Genomic DNA, 17,234 nt, shown 5'->3' with positions numbered 1-17,234 from the left:
GGTGAGGATGATGGGAAAGCACCTGTCTCCTCTGATACAGGGTGAATTTATGCCATGCACTTACACCCCTACCACTGCTTGAGAAGAGGGAGAAGAGGAAAAATCAGTGACTCATCCAAGAGAAATGTCACACAAGGAGCTGCACAAAATTTGGCAGCTGGGGGAGAGAGGGAGAGTACCAGGAGCATGGCCACAACTGACCCATTTAGCATCCAGGACCATTCAAATTGTGGCCAGAGCCCGCTGAATCTATAGTCTGGGATTCCCGACACCAGCTTGGGGTCCATCTGGTCTCCCTGGACATGTTCCTCTCATGCTGGCGCAGCAGAGTGCAGTGCTAATTTGGCAAACCCACTAATTCAAGATGAGACATCAAAGACCTGTTTTTTCAGAGTTCTTAGAATGTTATAGCACTTTATGTGTTCACAGATCAGCTCCCATTAAGTTCAGCTGCAGCTCCGAGTGCTCAGCCAGTTCTGCAGCTCATACCCTAGTGTCTCCAGTCAAGCAAGCAGAAAATGAGAATACAGTTAGCGGCCACCAATAAAAGGCTTGGTTTACTTGGTTGACTTTACTTGCTCAAGCATCCCACTGTAGCTCAGTAGCTAAGGCAGTGATGAAGTCCAGTTCTCCAGTGCAGTATTCAACTGCCTTAACCATAAGACCATCCTTTCTTTTCCTTCAATCGCCTACCTCATTCACTATTCACTTCCCAACCTCTGCAACAAATGAGGCATGGCTCTCACAGACAGCAGCCTCCTTCAGTACACAACCCTGATTCACCCCCAACAAAAAAAATAGGATGTGATCTTGTAATTTAAAACTGTATCATAATGCTTATAGATAAGACAACAAAAGAAACATTGACACCAAATTCGTCATTGGCAAGGTTGGATCCCTTAGATCCTACACACACACCACTACAATTTGACCTAATGGGGTGACAACAGTAGTAGGTTGTTATCCTCTATAGAACCTAGTGCTCAGAGGAACGGGACTCTTTGCCAATCAACTAATTTCATGGATATTTGCTCAAAGTGGTGGAATTAAATTCATGAATCTTGGATCTAGGATAAGGTTCTGGAACTAAGTTTCCTGTAAGCTTCATGGCCACACAGCTGCCTATTTAGCACCACACAGGCGCTCAAGAAAGTCATGGAAGCTGAGGGGGAGCATCCCCAATCTCAAGCAAGCCTGGCCTCTAAACAACTGCAGCTGAGGCTGCCAGGAGGGGGTGCAGTGGGCTTGGCCCCAATCCAGCCACAGCATCCCCCCCCCCCCCATCTGGGCCCCGCTTCCATCTGGCCACATAACCTATCTTGTCCCAGCTTTGCCCTCCATCTGGCACTGGTGGTTTGGCCCCTGTTCCAATCCAATTCTGCCAGTGTAGGAGAGGTGCCATTCCCCACCCCACCTGGATAGAGAGCTGGTGGGAATCCCCTCTCTTTGTAGTAGCCCCAAAGCACCCTCCTTCATGCCAAACTTCTCTGAACTCAGCCCCAGCCCACAGCCTGTAGCCCAGGAGACCACTTCAAAAGTTTTTGAAGTGGTCACAGGCCACCCCGGAAGGGGCTGGGCCTCGGGCAGAAGGGGCGGGGCCTTTAAATAGCAGGAGATGAAAGGGCTCCTGTTTCCCCTGCAGCTCCCAGGCATCACATTAGCTGGAGATGGGATCTGCAAACCCTTCTAATTGCTGCTATTTAAATGGCTCGCTGCTCCCAGCCTCGCTGCAAACATGTTGCCTAGCAACCGGGGACATGGGAGCCCTTTCAACTGCTTCTATTGAAAGGGCTTGTGCCTTACCGATGGCTGGCAAGCAACAGCCCCAAGGATGGCACAAGCTCTTTCAATAGAAGCAGTTAAAAGGGCTCCCATTTCCCCAGTTCCCAGGCAACCTGCTAGCAGCGAGGCCAGGAGCAGCGAGCCCTTTCAACTGCTTCTATTTAAAGGGCTTGCGCCTTCCCCGTGGCTCCCAGGCGACGCGTTGCCTGACAGGCACGGGGAAGGTGCAAGCCCTTTGAAGAAAAGCAGTCGAAAGGGCTCATGTGGTTCTGGTTCCCCAGCAATGCGCTGGGGATGGGGCCTGGAACAGCAGCGCAGGTCTGATCAAAGTCCTAGGCGGGCCGGATCCAGACTGTTGAATAACTTTTGCCCACCCCTGCTATAGCCTTTATCCCCGTCTGGAGCCCTCACACTCCTTCACCTCAACCCTCCAGACTAGGCCTGAGCCTATTCCATACTCTGAACCCCTTGGCCCAACCTGTCACATGAATGTAGTGTATACACAACAATATGAAGGTGATGTGTCACACAACACGTCTACATTGGTGCACATAAAATTAATTCTGCTCGGGGGTGGAAAAAATTAGAGGGAACACTGCTCTGGAAGAGATTTAGTAGGCAGATTCTTTTGCCCATTCTCTTAGAATGTGACCTCACTCACCCTTCCCCTCCAACCTCCCCCTTTCCAAGTCCAGTTTCTTTCAATAGCACCAATTCAGATATTTCTTGGGAGGTTTGAGGGAAATTCCCGTCTTTGTCTGCCCTGTCCCCACTCCCAGCAGTGACTCCTTCTCAACCCCTCTCCTCCCACTGCAGGGTACAGACCTGGGTCTCCCTCGTCTTGGGGACTCTCCCTTCTCTCTTACCCATACAGTTCATGAGAGTTCTCACCAGACTCCTGCCCTATAGGAAAAGATTCCTCATACGTACCTCAGGCTGCAATACCATGTGGTCTGGCCACCACTCCATCTGGATGGAGAAATGGCCAGGCCAAATTTGAATGGCATTGTGACCCCATGCACCAGGTCACAATGCCCCTTACTCAAATTTAGCCCGGCTGCCCATTCATTCTTACGGAGGGCCAGCAAGGTCAACATTTCAATGGTGTTATGACCACACTGCTGGCCAGATCATGCTTTCCTCCCCTCACAAGGTCTTTAGAATTTTAAGTGAAAAAACTCTGTGGTCCCAGGACTGCTGGGACTTCTCCACTTTGCCCCCTCGATTGGTGCCATTGGTCTTTTCCTCATGTCTGTTCTCCTCACCTCACCAGAATCTCCGCTTCTCACATTTCTCATCCCAGTCTCCTTGCCTAAACTGTCCTAGTCTCACGTTTCCAGACTCTCATCACCACCCCCAAATCCCAAACACTATGCCCAGTTAGAGTTTTTCAAAAAAAAAAGTCACCTGAGCTTTGTAACAGACAAAACAACATATTTTTCTTAGCTTCACTCTCACAAACATCTGAATTCTTCTGGATGAAATTAAAAAAACCCCACCACTACACAAACACATTGTGAGGCAGACATCTGGCATGAAAAATTTCAGCCTAAACTAGTAAAGTTTGGGAAAGTTATGAAAAACTGGAGAGAGACTTATAATGGGAAGTCATGGGAAATCTTAATAGCAATGCTACCAGTGCTGCCTAATACACAGAGGAACATGGATGATAGCACAAAACATAAATCAAGTCAGTCAACATACAACATTGAAATAAAGCAGATAATGTTGAGTTTTTTTGTTATCTTTTGCTCAATGTGTTTTATTTTTCAAACATTACTGTCCAGTTAAGGTATTCTATATGGCATAACTCCTTTGCATTCTTTGTGTTCTGTTACTTCTTGAACTGACTGAATTTCACTTGCAATTATGGCATTTGGGGATGGGTATTTCTTCAAAATTGGGTTCAGATATTTTAATGAAACTTCATAGCCTTCATCATTACTAAAGATATTATCCTCATTAAATATCAGAGAATCATAGGGTTGGACGAGATCATTGAGTCCAACCCCTTGCTAAAAAGCAGGACCAATCCCAATTAAATCATCCCAGCCAGGGCTTTAAAGCCTCTAGGTATGGAGATTCCACCATAGGTAACCCCTTTCAGTGCTTCACCAGTCTCCTAGTGAAAAAGATTTTCCTGATACCCAACTTAGCTGTTCCCCCACCCCCTGCAACTTAAGACCCATTGCTCCTTGTCCTGTCAACTGTTACCACTGAGATCTGCTTATGTCAGACACAGAATTTAGAGGCACCAAATACAATTCAAAGCCTTTGGCTTAAATTTACTCTCAGTTAAAAAAAATTACATGAACAGGTTTGCTAGGGATTTTGTTTTGAGAGCTCTAACTGATTAGTTAGATTAGTGTAAATCATTTTCTCTCAGCAGCAGTTTACTGTCATTTAATTCTACTTTTAGTGTAATTGTACATTTAATCCTTAAGTATACTTACCTGGGAATTTCCGATTATCTCAGATGTCATTTTTGGGATGGTCTGGTAGCAAAAGGATTAACTAGTAAAATCTTTGTCCACAGATTAATTTGGCCATACAAGTCATTATTGCATATTACAGGCTAGTGGCATTTTCTGCACTATGTAGCACAAAAAGGATTTGCTCATGTATAATGGAAAAAGCAGAGAGCATTAAGAAATCCTCCAGCATCTGTGCAGGAGAGAGGAAAGCACCTCTTTCTGAAAGACAGCACATGTTCCTCACAAACCTTCTGTTCTCATTCCATTACTGGACTTCTTGTTAGCACCAGGTATTAATTGTTTAGCTCATCCAGAGTATCAAATACAAAGATTTATGCCCAGTGCAAAACACTGAGAAGCATTCCAGAGCCTCAGGCAAATCCATCACTTAAAACAAGGTTTTAGTTTAACAGAACATATCTGTCCTTCATCTTTATTTCTTGCATCTTGATTAGTGGCTAACAGACATATGGAACCACAGTTTTAATATTGTTTTAATCTATTATCTGTACTACACTAGCGCCGGAAGACCCAGTGGAGACTGAAGCCCTGCTGTGCTAGGCACTACACAAACACAGAGTAACAGAGAGTGCCTGTACAGAAGAGGTTACACACTGATCAGATAAAAGAGACGTTGACACCTATAAAAAAGGAGTATGACATGCAGAACGGTAATACCATGCACAGGGGCCAGCCACCTCTTATGGCTGAAAGCACTGATCACATACACTCAGTCACAGTCACAATAAAAACCTGGTTTGACAGAGAGAAGTGATTAATGCTAAAACCTCAGACCAGCAACAGAAAGATATCTAAATATGGACAATAAGGGTACGTCTAGATTACATGCCTCTGCTGACAGAGGCATGTAAAATAGGCTACCCGACAGTCAATGAAGCGGGAATTTAAATATCCCCAGATACGTTAAAATAAAAATCAGTCAACAGAGAACGCCTCTGTCAACTGCTCCCTTATGCCTCGTGAAACGAGGTTTACAGGAGCGGATGACAAAGGCGTTCCCTGTCGACCGATCCGTGTCTTGACTTGCGCGCTGTGCTGACGATCAGCTGAGCCGGCACAGCGTGGCTGCCATTTTTATTTTAATGAAGCTGGGGATATTTAAATCCCTGCTTCATTGACTCTGTCGGGTAGCCTATTTTACATGCCTCTGTCGGCAGAGACATGTAATCTAGACATTCCCTAACTTATCTTAGGGACAAATGTTGCTGTACACAAGATATAGGGGAGGGTTGGGGGTGCAGGAAGAAACAAAGACAAGCACATGACAGCAGTCAATGGGACCATTCCTACTGGGATCTAGAGGCATAAATAAGGTTGCCAGATGTCCAGTTTTCAACAGGAATGCCCAGTCAAAAAAGGACTCTGGAGCTGGGAGGAGAGTCTCTCTCTCTGTCTGTCCTCTCCTCCTCCTCCTCCCCCCCCCCCCCCCAGCTGCTTAGCACATTGCTAGAATCCGTGCATCTGCCAATGACGATCCCAGATTTCCATCACAGTAATATGCAGGACAGAAGATGTGCAAGCATGGATATAAACTCTTGGTTCAGTGGTGTGCTTATTCTAACCTGCTGAGGGGGCACCTACCATTTGCAGCAGCATCTCCCACCCGGGCACCACAACCCTAATCCCGGTTCAGTGTGGAAGGGAGACAGCTCAGCCACCTAAATTCCACAAAACTCTCTCCCCTCCTCTTGGGCATGCAAATGATCATAAAAGGCACAGAACTCTTTAACAAAACTTGAAGTATGGTCAGAGAAGAAATGAATTAATTTTAATAACACAGTAACACTGAAAGAGGAATCAGCGTCAAAGGGATGTCAGAATGCAGAGATGTGTCTATTCTGACAGGGATTAAAGTAACACCAATTACTAGACTAATCATGCCTTTAGAGACTCTGATCTCTAGTACATAAAGAAATTTTTTGTTCCTTCAGAAGAAGGAGCTTAAAGAGAAATCAACCTCCCTCAAACGACACCTGTGGATTCCCAAGGATTCTGTGCCACCCCATTCTCTTCAATATCTATATGAGACCCTTTGGCTAGATGATAAATTAAGGATTCCAGCATCATCAATACACTCGCTGGTGACACCCAACTGCATCTCTACTGATGTCACCAACACTGTTATAAGGCTGTGTCTAGAGTAGGAAAATAGAAAATGTGCTTTTAAAATGGACCCAATACATTTTAACACTCACATTTTTAAGCATTAGTGTAGTCAGAGTTCAGGCCATTTTAAAATTGCATTGGCTGGCCATGCTCAAGCCTATCCTCTACCCTCCTATCCCACACAACTTCCATGCTTCAGCCTGCGCCCCATTTTCTCCTTTGCCTTACTCCTTGTCTTCAAAGCAGCAAATAAATAAGGTCCCAGACACATTAAATGCAGCTACATCTACGAGCCAACAAGGCAACCATGCTACTCTGGGAGAAAACAAAGCCCAGAATAAAGCATGTGGGAGCGGAGGACAACGCATTCTGAGTTGAGGTGATCCAGCTTTAAGGTGACCTTAGATTAAGCCAGAATGTGACCACTTTTAGGAAACAATGTAAAGTTTCTTGCTTAATGAAACTTTCCCCACCATATCCAGAGTTACAGATGCAGTATCAACTGCTTCCCCTTTCCCTACCCACCAAACCAACTCTCTACAACCTCTCCCTCCCATGAAAAAATTAACCCTACTCCAAGCTTAGCTTCTTATAAACTGAAAAACAAGCAGCAGCCAGAATTCCATTAAGTCCAAGTGACTTCACTTCTGTCGCTGCCCCGTCTCTTCCCCGAGCACCCTACCGCCTCCATCCCTGCTCTGTCAATGCCAGCATCCCCATCACTTGCTTTCATATTGTTGGCCACTATTCAAATGAAAATGAAAGAGCACAGAATAGGTTAGGGCAAAATATTACTTACTTAAACGTGCTTTAGTGTGAAAAGTCCTTTGGATTTTAAATATTTAGTATATTTATCTAGACTTCATTGCCAAGAGTTTCAAAGATTGCCAAAATACAATAAGCAATCTTTACAAAGCCCTTACAGTATTTCTGCTCTGCTACAGCAAAGACCGCTCCAGTCAGCATAGGGAATGCAATGTTAACCCTTCTACAGTAAACGTCCGATAATCCGGCACCTTTAGGACCCAGGGGGTGCTGGATTATCAAATATGCCAGACTATCAGAAGTGGGGACTATGAGGGGTTTGGAGTGGGGTGGGAGGGTTGGGGGGGGGGGGCGCCGCGGGACCAACCCGGCAGCACCCCAGCTGCTCTGCCCCAGACTTCCCCAAGTCAGCCGCTGCTGAAACTGACCAGCAGCTGACTCCAGGAAGCTCGGGGCAGAGCAGCTCCAATTGTCCGGCTGCCTGGAGCACTTCCAGGTTCCAGGTGGTACCAGACTAGCAGGAGTGCTGGACCACTGGATGCCGGACAACTGGAGTATTACTGTATTTAGTGTTGGACTCCTATTATTGAAGACATCCGTGATTATGTAGATAGCAAAAGCTTTAAAAAAAAATCACAGCATGGATGCCTTTAGATGCTGCATTATGGGAGAATAAGCAGGAAAAACATCTGCCAGGTGAGGAGATAAAAAGACAGGAGTGAAAGATGCTATTTTCAAACTTACAAGGGGTTATTACTTCAAGTGGAAAGTAAACAAAATAATTAAAATGTTTTGTTAAAATCTCAGCCTCTTTAAACAAGAAGCACCCCCATGCCACAGACCAAATTCAGCTGCTGAAATATCTTAATATGCGGAAATGCACAGGGAAAGTCTCAAAAGCCGTATACAGGCAGTCCCCAAGTTGCACCCTAGCTGCTTTGCCCCAGGCGTCCCCAAGTCAGCCGCTGCTGAAACTGACCAGCGCTAACTACAGGAAGCCCGAGGCAGAGTTGCTGTGCCCCGGGCTTCCTGGAATCAGCCACTGATCAGTTTCAGCAGCAGCTGACTTGGGGACGCCTGGGGTTCTTAAGTAGAATCTGTATGTAAATCGGAACTGGCATCCAGATTCAGCCTGTTGAAACTGATCAGAGGCTGATTCCAGGAAGCCCGGGACAGAGCAACTCTGCCTCGGGCTTCCTGTAGTCAGCCGCTGGTCAGTTTCAGCAGCAGCTGAATCTGGACGCCAGTTCCGACTTACATACAGATTCAACTTAAGAACAAACCTACAGTCCCTATCTTGTACGTAACCCGGGGACTGCCTGTACACCATGCTATATGCTCAGCCTTTAATCTTAGTTTATGTGTCCAAAAACAGACACTTTGGTTTATAACTAGATGGAAAAGGGGCTCTGATAGTTAGAACTTAGATATCAGCATGGCTAAAACTTCTTGCAAAATGTTGCCCTGAGATCATTACTTACAGCTGTGGCTGCATTTTATCACCCTGTTACAGAATCCAAAACGCCACATGACATTTAGCTACACCTGGTGGACAAAACAGCAACATTCCTCCCATTCTCTTTACCAATGTGTTTTATGAATGAATAATAAATGCAGCACACAGGCCTTTTTTAAAATATATCAAAACAAAATGGGGACCAGGGAGAGAGGAAGAATGTCATCCATATGGAGTCTATTAATTGGAAACTAGTGAGGGGAATGAGATACCTTAGCCATTATTTGGTTTCATCCCACAGGTATAAAATCCCTTAGGCAGAGTCAGGTGGGATTTGGGGCAATAACAACCCATTGAAGAATCTGTAAGTGATAAACTGCAATCCATAATTTCTTTACTCCTTAGGTCAGATTATTAATGCTCAGCATGTACTATCAGCTATTTATTGATATCCATATTCAAGCTGCAGTGGCTTAAAATTCACTTTGTCGTCAGCTGCCATGGAAGACATTATAATAAAAATGTGGGGGAAGGAAGAGGGAAGCAAGAAACCAAAAAGTACAGAGTAATTATTTTTCCTTGAAAAATTATATATATCATCATTTTCTCAATCCAGGTGAAATTGTTGTGTGCAGGCTGAAGATGGAAGGGCTATGAAAAGACAGAATGGTAAATAGGCTTGAAGGATAAAATTGGCCAGAAGTTTCACTCCTCTAGTAAGAAATTTCTAGTTTGACAACTATTCTTATCACCGTTCTCGATACTGAATAAGTCAAAAGCCCAATGCAACAATTTATAGTTTATCAAGGAGCAAGGAATACTTATGGCAACACTTGCCCCGACCCTTGTAAATAATATACTTACCTGAAAGGAATTGCCATTTACTTATCTGAAAAATATATTATACAATTTCTAACAAAAGTGAATATTCATCAAATGTTCATCTAGGCTACACCTATACTATGAGTTTTCTCAGCAAAAAATATGCTAACGAGGGACTCATCTGCATGAGTCATGATCTCATTTGCATATTTTTGCACTAGGTTTTGCACAAAAACAAGTAATGTGGACATTTTCTTTTTGCGCAAAATCCCCTTTTTCCGCAAGATCGGTATACTTCCTTTTATGGGGCATAAGGATCTTGCAGAAAAAGGGGTTTTTGCACAAAAAGAAAACGTTCACACTGCTTCTTTTTGCGCAAAAAACCCTTTTTCTGCAAGATCGGTATATCTCCTTTTTTGGGGCATAAGGGTTTTCAGTGCAAAAAGAAAACATTCACACTGCTTATATTTGCACAAAAACCCCAGCGTAAAAACGGATCAGCAGAAAATATGCAAATGAGATCGCGACTCATGCTAATGAGTCCCACATTAGCATATTTTTGCCGAGAAAACTCATAGTGTAGACGTAGCCCTAAAGCAGGCATCAGCAACCTTTTCAAACCAAAAAGCCGAATTACTTCAAAATTCAGAACAAGTGGTCAACAAAGAGCCGTATAAAAATGCTCATTTGCATGACTGAAAATATACGTTATTATTGATAAGTGACATGATGGTTAAATATAGCATGAATGAAACACTGCACTCACAGACTTTATTTAATGGGACTTCTGCTGCTGCATCTTCTTGCACTTTTCATTGAAGTTTACATAATAACTGATCAAATCTAGTTCTGTGCACACATTCAGGATGTCTTCTGTCAATGTTATTGTAGGGGGCTGAGGTTGTGGGGGTTCAGGACTCTGGGTTGGTGGTGTACAAGGGGCTCAGGTCAACGGGGTTGGAGTGTGTGGGAGGCAGGGTAGGGTGCTGTGTGTGGGAAATAGAGTACGTGGGGGAGCCCGAGGCCAGATTACATTACCTGGACAGGTCTGGATTACTGCACCTGGAGAGCAGTGGCTGGACGAAGGGCCAAGCCAGGATCACCACAGCTGGATCATGGTCTCCCCTCCCCTCCCACCTATGCTGCAGAAGGAGGGGGTGCCACCACCGCTGCCAGACCCTCCTGCAGCCAGACGGGGGCCTGACCACAGGGTCTAACGCAGGATCAGTGCAGGGGACAGGATGTGGCCAGATAGGGGCTGAGCCCCTACTGTGACCTTGTTAGCCAGGCAACTGTGGGAGCAGCTACAATGCAGCATTGGCCCCAACTCTGGGACAGCCAGACAGCCATCACGCGGCCCACGCTGCCTGCAGCTCCAGCCCTGGGGAAGAGTTGAAGCTGGGGCCAGGGCCATGTAGTGGCTACCTGGCTGCTCCCAGGGCAGAGCTGTGTGGCAGAACCGGGGCCTTGGGGCAACTGCTCCTGGGGCTGTGTTATGACCCTGTCCCCAGTAAAAGCCCCACTGTGGCCTAGCTCCAGCTCCAGCTCCAGCTCCAGCTCCAGCTCCAGCTAAATATGTCAAGAGGATCATATTTGGTGTCCTACTGAGCCATAGGCTGCCTACCCCATCTAGAGTCCATTAACCTTACTGCTGGATATAATCTGAAGTACATAGTTCTCTTCCAATCCTTCCCTTACCCTCCTATTGAGGAAAGGCAGAGAGAAACTTTACAGTAAACTAGCAATTCAGTTTTAGCCAACGCCATTTTAAATTATGCTAAATTCGGTATGGTAGAAGAATGCTGAAAATATTGTGTCACTAATGGATGAGTCAGAGTCAGAGAACAGCAGAAAATTAGTTTGTAAAGTATGCCGATGGTGGGGAGCAAGAGAGGCACATAAGATACCAATGCCTCGATGCCATCAAGAGTCCTTCAGCACTCAGCCATGCTATCCTTGAAATAGACAATGCTCTGGGGAGGGCTGATTGGAATAGCAAACTGCTTGGGTCCCTCCCCCAATAGCACTGATATGGAGCCTGTTGCAGAAAACAGGGCTATCCCACACAAGAGTTTCCCCATATGCTCTCCCTCAAGAGAATCCCACAGGGCAACAGCCGCCACGTTGATGCAAGTGTGTCACTTGGGGTAGATTTTGCTCACAATCGTCCTCCAACTATGCAGTCTGGGAAAAAAGTTACCAAAAAAATAAAAAACCTATCACAGAGCTCTTCAGTGAATCAGGACAACCATTTGCATTTGGAGAACCAAAAGATCACACAGCAACTAGAGATATCAAACCAAACTCACAGCCCAGAACAGATGGTCCATTCATACAAATCAAATCAAAATGGAATTTAGTTTACTTTCTAGCTACTGGAGCCAGAAAGCAAGTGGAATGTCAATCTAGCTCTTGCTTTTATAACTGGAATGACAACTGCAAAATTGAAAAGCCTTCTGTCTCAATCTGCTAATGTAACTCAGTGTCTGGACTGAGATAGGAGACATATATTTAAAGAAACTGTCAAGGCTGCAAAACCAACAGTTAAACCTTGCAGCTGTCTGGATAAGTAGAAATACGTACTTCACGATCCCTTGACTTACCATAGCTTGTTCATTTTGCTTTTGGAATTGAAAATGTATCACAAGCATATAGGAAGTGTGTTCTTGTGACAGATTTATGCACATATATCACAATATGTAAAATTACTGTAGTACATCACACTGTCCCAGCATTTCAAGCAAGCAATAGTCTTGCAATTTCCAAACACTGCTGATTCTTAAACAATAGAGCAGAGAGGCCAAAATGAAGGATTATGCAATGTACAAGCTGTGAATAAGATTAAGCACAGTCTCTTGGGGGGTAATGGTGGTGGTGAATTGATTATCCAACAGAGAGGTTGAGATTTTACCAGTATTTTAGCCTTTACTTTTGTTAACATATTTTACAGGAATACGCGTACAAAGTTAAAAAAACAAAACCGCATTACTATACTAAATTCCAAGAATATCTAAGAAATTAGTAGTCGCATCATTTTGAACAGGATCCATTCAACATTAAAAAAATTGTGAAGGCTGTGGATAATCCCACTTTAAAGAATGTAATTGTATAATTCCCCTGAAACGATCATAACTTCTTACAGATTAGGCAAAATGAGAGCGAAGGAGCATTTCAATCTTTATGTCAAAAACCGAAGCACTGTTCGCTCATTTTCAAGTTCTGCATCGGAAAATGAATTACAATGTATGCTTGAGGTGTAACCAGTGTCTTTATGCGGTACATCATTATGGATGTAAGAAATCCCTCTGTCAAGTACTTCATAAGGCTCTCACTCTAAAGAGCAAGAACACATTTTTATATAAATCATAGGACAAACTTGACAAGCAAATGCTCCATCAGTAAATTGTTATCTTCTGTTCAAGCACTCCTGAAAATGTTTTTGTAATCAATCTTTTCATGTGCAGAGTACTCTCGACTTCACTTACCAAGATTGGTCCCTTTATCTGAAGGACAGTTTTCAATTGGAATTAAGGTGGATTTCCATTCCAAGGTGACAGCCACACAAACATAGCAATACTAAAACTATACTAAAGCTAGAAATAAGTTTACAGGTGAGTATATCACATGCCTGGGTACTAAATGCTGCTATTAGATAATATGCAAAATCCTATCATGATACACTCTTCTATAGCAATGACTACCTAATAGATCACACTAATACCTGCCAATTCAGAGAAACCAAATACTGAACAGTTTTAAATCTACAAATCATTGATGCAGACATCTAGCAAACTGTTGTCAGGTGTAATGTTAGTGTGAATAAGGAGTTCCATGAAGTGTTTATACCACATACACAGCAACTACTTCAAATAATGTCATGAAGAGGATCACTATAATGAACTCATTATAATTCTTCCACTGGAAATTAAAACAGCTCCAGGCTCACCAATTCCTAACATTATCTGAAGTAATCCTACACATGCAGTAAACACACACAGCAAGTGCCATAATAAATATATCTGTCTAGGATTTTATATTGCATTTTCAACATACTCCATCCATACATCTTAGCTGTTTAACTTTACTTACTAATTAAAATCATTTTAAAAAAAGATTTAAAAAGTAAAAAAGGAGCAGTCTGATTTGAATAAAATATCTATTAAACACAATTTGGCAAGAACTGGCATGCTACAATCACAGTAGAGGCTTTCCAACCTATATTAAAAAATAATATATATACACATCTAGTGTTTACCTCAGTATTTGGCTGTAGTGTTTGCCCATCTTCAGATGCACTTGGTACTATCGCCCATGTTATATTGGCACTAGCAGATGATAAAGAGCTGAGGGCACCGTTTTTCAGTTCTGCGGAATGTGACTTTGGCCCATGCCATCCCAGGATGTTTTCTGAAACAGAAAAACAGAGTTAAGCCACAAAGACTCATGTTCTAGAGAGGATTTTAATCTCAATGCCCTAATACTGTATATGAATTGCTACTTGTAGTTACAGTCATCTCCCCACGCCCTTCCTGCCCATTCACATGTATGCATGCACGCTAAACACCTTTGCCATGGTAACAGAAAGATCCTTATATCCTGCATTTAGCAACAATTTATTTGCAATAAATTTCATTTTTTAAGTGGATGGCTAACATTTACCAATAAAATTACAAAAGCTATTCAAACCAGGAATCAATATGGCATAATTAATATAGTAACAGGAAATTCATGGGATTTTGATTTTTACCTTCAGAAAATATTTATGAAGCTCATTTTGTTTTCTACTCTTCCCCATAATTGTGATGCTGCAACTTACATTATGCCTAATCATCACAACGACACAAAAATTACGCAATTATAATAAAGGTCCACATTATACTTCATGCTCTAATTATCAAATATGGCTTAGTTAAGGTCACACATTATATATGAAAATAATGTGCAATTTAGTACAACTTTCCTAATAAAAATTAAAAACTGTCAATAGATGCCCATGCCAATATTATTTAAAAATCTAATGACCCTGAAATAAATATTCCTGATTCTGATACATGTCGATTTTTCCTTCGTACTAGAAACATTAGCAAAAATAAGTGTTTCTCAGCTCATTTTATCTTTCCACATCAGCAGTATCACAATAAGGGGAATGCTTGATTATTCACCCATAGATGAGTTCAGGCTGGATCCATGACTTTTTTCCCCACTTCTCCTGTCTGAGGCCACTTTTTTAGCCCACTATATATCATTTTTTCCCTCCCTGTACTGTTAGAGATCTTTCTACATTGGCCGGGAAAATATTTTCACACATCTATCAAGACCTGGGTTAGAATGCATTCACACTAGAAAGACAAACTAAAAGATGAGTCTCGACCATAAGTCCCCCTCAGCACATCCCTGCATGCTGGGGCTATTTCAACTCTCTGATTCAATCCAACCTTTAGGGATAACAGAGTTTCCTGGAAGGTAGAGAACTCCAGGTTCCTAGGAATCTTTTTGAAAAAAAAAAATCTTAAAAAGCTGTGTAAATGCAGAAATAAATTTTGATGCGGATATGAAGCTTCTATAACAACCTAGCAGTTATCTCCTCCACACTCTAACACAAGGGTGAGGAACCTCAGGCCCTAGGACTGGACGAGGCTCAGGGGCCCCCCAACACTACAAGCCTATGCTGGCACGCCCCGGCTGCCGCATCGCAGGGCTAGAGCACAGAAAATCCACTAGGCTGGGCCCCCTTATGCTCTGGCATGGGAGGGAAATGTGGGGAGTGTCTTTCTCCTTCTCAGTCAGGGGGCCACATCAGTGAGGGTTTTGGGGGGGATGTTTTGCTTCTCACTTGTATGTGGCCCCTGATTTTTCAGCAAACGTGGTCTCCTTGATGTTAATCCCCTCTCCGTGGTGGGTGTGCGTGTTCATGTGTCTGGAGCTGGGGTCAGCAGCCCACGACCCAAAAAGGGTTCTGACCCAAAAAAGGCTCTAACCTAATTACACAAAGATTTATTCCGAGCAAGGCTTTAGTTCTGTTTTTCTCTTGACTGCACACACTTATAATTATTACACTATGACAGTGAAAGTTATGTTAATGATGCATCTTGTTCTTAGTACATATAATATATTCAAAACTAAGAGCTATTCTCTTTTGTTTTGGGGATGTGAGGTTTTATTTTTTTTTAAACTTTGGCAATGAAAAACTGTTGCATCTGATTTAAGGTTCAACTCAGTACTAGAATATATACCTAAAACTTTAAAAAGTTTCCAAAAGGTATATTGTACAGTATAGACCAATACAAAACATTTTAAAAGCAATTTCTCTTGCACTTACTTGCCAAGTATGACTATAAAGTTTCCATATTTCCCCAGCAACATTTCAGTGACCTCACAAAGCCATACATGTCTCCTTGCTCACATTATGTATTTGTGATGTCATCTATTGCAGAAGAAAGCCAAAAACTAACCCAGGTTTCAACTGCCAAATTAAGCATGAACTGGTTTTCAAATCTCTTTACACGTAAATGTCAAAAGCCTCCTTGGGTTTTATTCTAAATACACACAATAAAATAATATCCTCCTTGGTCCAGGGCAAGAATAATGCTCTTTATTGCTATTGCTACATTACTGGGCCTTCCCTAGGGACTGCACTTTGGCACAGGCTTATGCAGCTCAATGATCTCACTACGAATTATACTTGGTGGGAGTTTTACCTCCTTGTAAGATGGGGACCAGACAAAAAACAGTCCATTGGTTCTGTTGGGGATTGAGCAACAGACCAATAACCTAACATAATGAAAAAAAAAGTTAAGTTATAGAAATGAAACAAAGTAGGCAGGCAGAGCCTTTTTCTGTGCAGCTGTCCTGAGCGGTATTTGGCAGCTTCGTAAAGGATCAGATGCCACTACAGATCAGAGTTCAGTTTGTGATCCTATTTCGGCTCACACTTTAAGTGGTGTGGAGACAAAGAAAGGGACAATCCCACTGCTCCAAAGTGAGCTTTGACAGACTAAAAGAACACCACTGAAGGGCCCAGGAGACCTGCCCAACATCAACAGGGCTCTGTAAAGGATGCACGCCTTCAGATCTGAAAGACAGAACTGAATGAAAAAGGTTCACAACTAAGAAGTTGTCAGGTCCTCTTGAAGGAATAAATCTGGCTAGAGCAATAAGTCTCTTCTTTTAACCATCTCCCTTAGTAATAGTACAGCTCTCAGAGAGAAAAAAAGACTATGAACCTGAGCAATTTAGCCAAGATTTAACAAAGTCTTTGTGAAAAAGACTTGAAATTTTGTTCTAAAATAAACACAAAGTTATAAGGAACTCAAAATAGTTACATTTTTTTGACAGGCCACACAAGACTAATTTTGTGTAATTGATGTGCCATGTGTGCACATCTATTTTCGTTAGGAGGTAGTGACTAATAATGTATATATGTGTTACCCCCTTTCTCCCTGCCATATGAACAGCTCATTGTTAGATAACAAAAAATAATAAAGAATATAACAGAACTGTCGGATCCTTTCCTAAATGTGGGATGTGGCAAAAGAAAAAATAAATTGGCCAATCAAACCCTTTGCCTAGCTACTTTCCTTCTCCTATTTGCATAGTATGTACAATGCTAATGACCACTTTATTTACAAAGTACTGAGGGATTTTTTTAAATTAAAATGCCCTTCTGCAGTTTGGATCAGAATTGCAGAACTAGTCTATGCAAACAAATATTTCATGGATATGTTATACATAAAGACTACTTTATTTTTTAATTCCATCTTTTTTACTTCAATATAAAGACACCTGGTATCAGGACAGAACTCACCATT

The 17,234-nt window shown here is 42.7% G+C and overlaps 1 protein-coding gene across 2 annotated transcripts in view; it reads right to left on the bottom strand.

Annotated features, from left to right (window-relative positions):
- Positions 1 to 17,234, bottom strand: part of OSBPL10 (oxysterol binding protein like 10) — a 176,246-nt gene that overhangs the window by 46,437 nt on the left and 112,575 nt on the right. For both annotated transcript variants that reach the window (XM_075921975.2, XM_075921976.2), the window contains exon 6: positions 13,682 to 13,833. In XM_075921975.2, coding sequence (XP_075778090.1) covers positions 13,682 to 13,833 — 152 coding nt within the window. The remainder of the gene's footprint in view (positions 1 to 13,681; positions 13,834 to 17,234) is intronic.

Source organism: Pelodiscus sinensis, chromosome 2 (genome assembly GCF_052426305.1).
Source record: "Pelodiscus sinensis isolate ZL-2025 chromosome 2, ASM5242630v1, whole genome shotgun sequence".
Classification (NCBI taxonomy): Eukaryota; Metazoa; Chordata; order Testudines; family Trionychidae; genus Pelodiscus; species Pelodiscus sinensis.
Note: the sequence above shows the minus strand (reverse complement) of the source record. Positions and strands in the feature narration are given on the sequence as shown.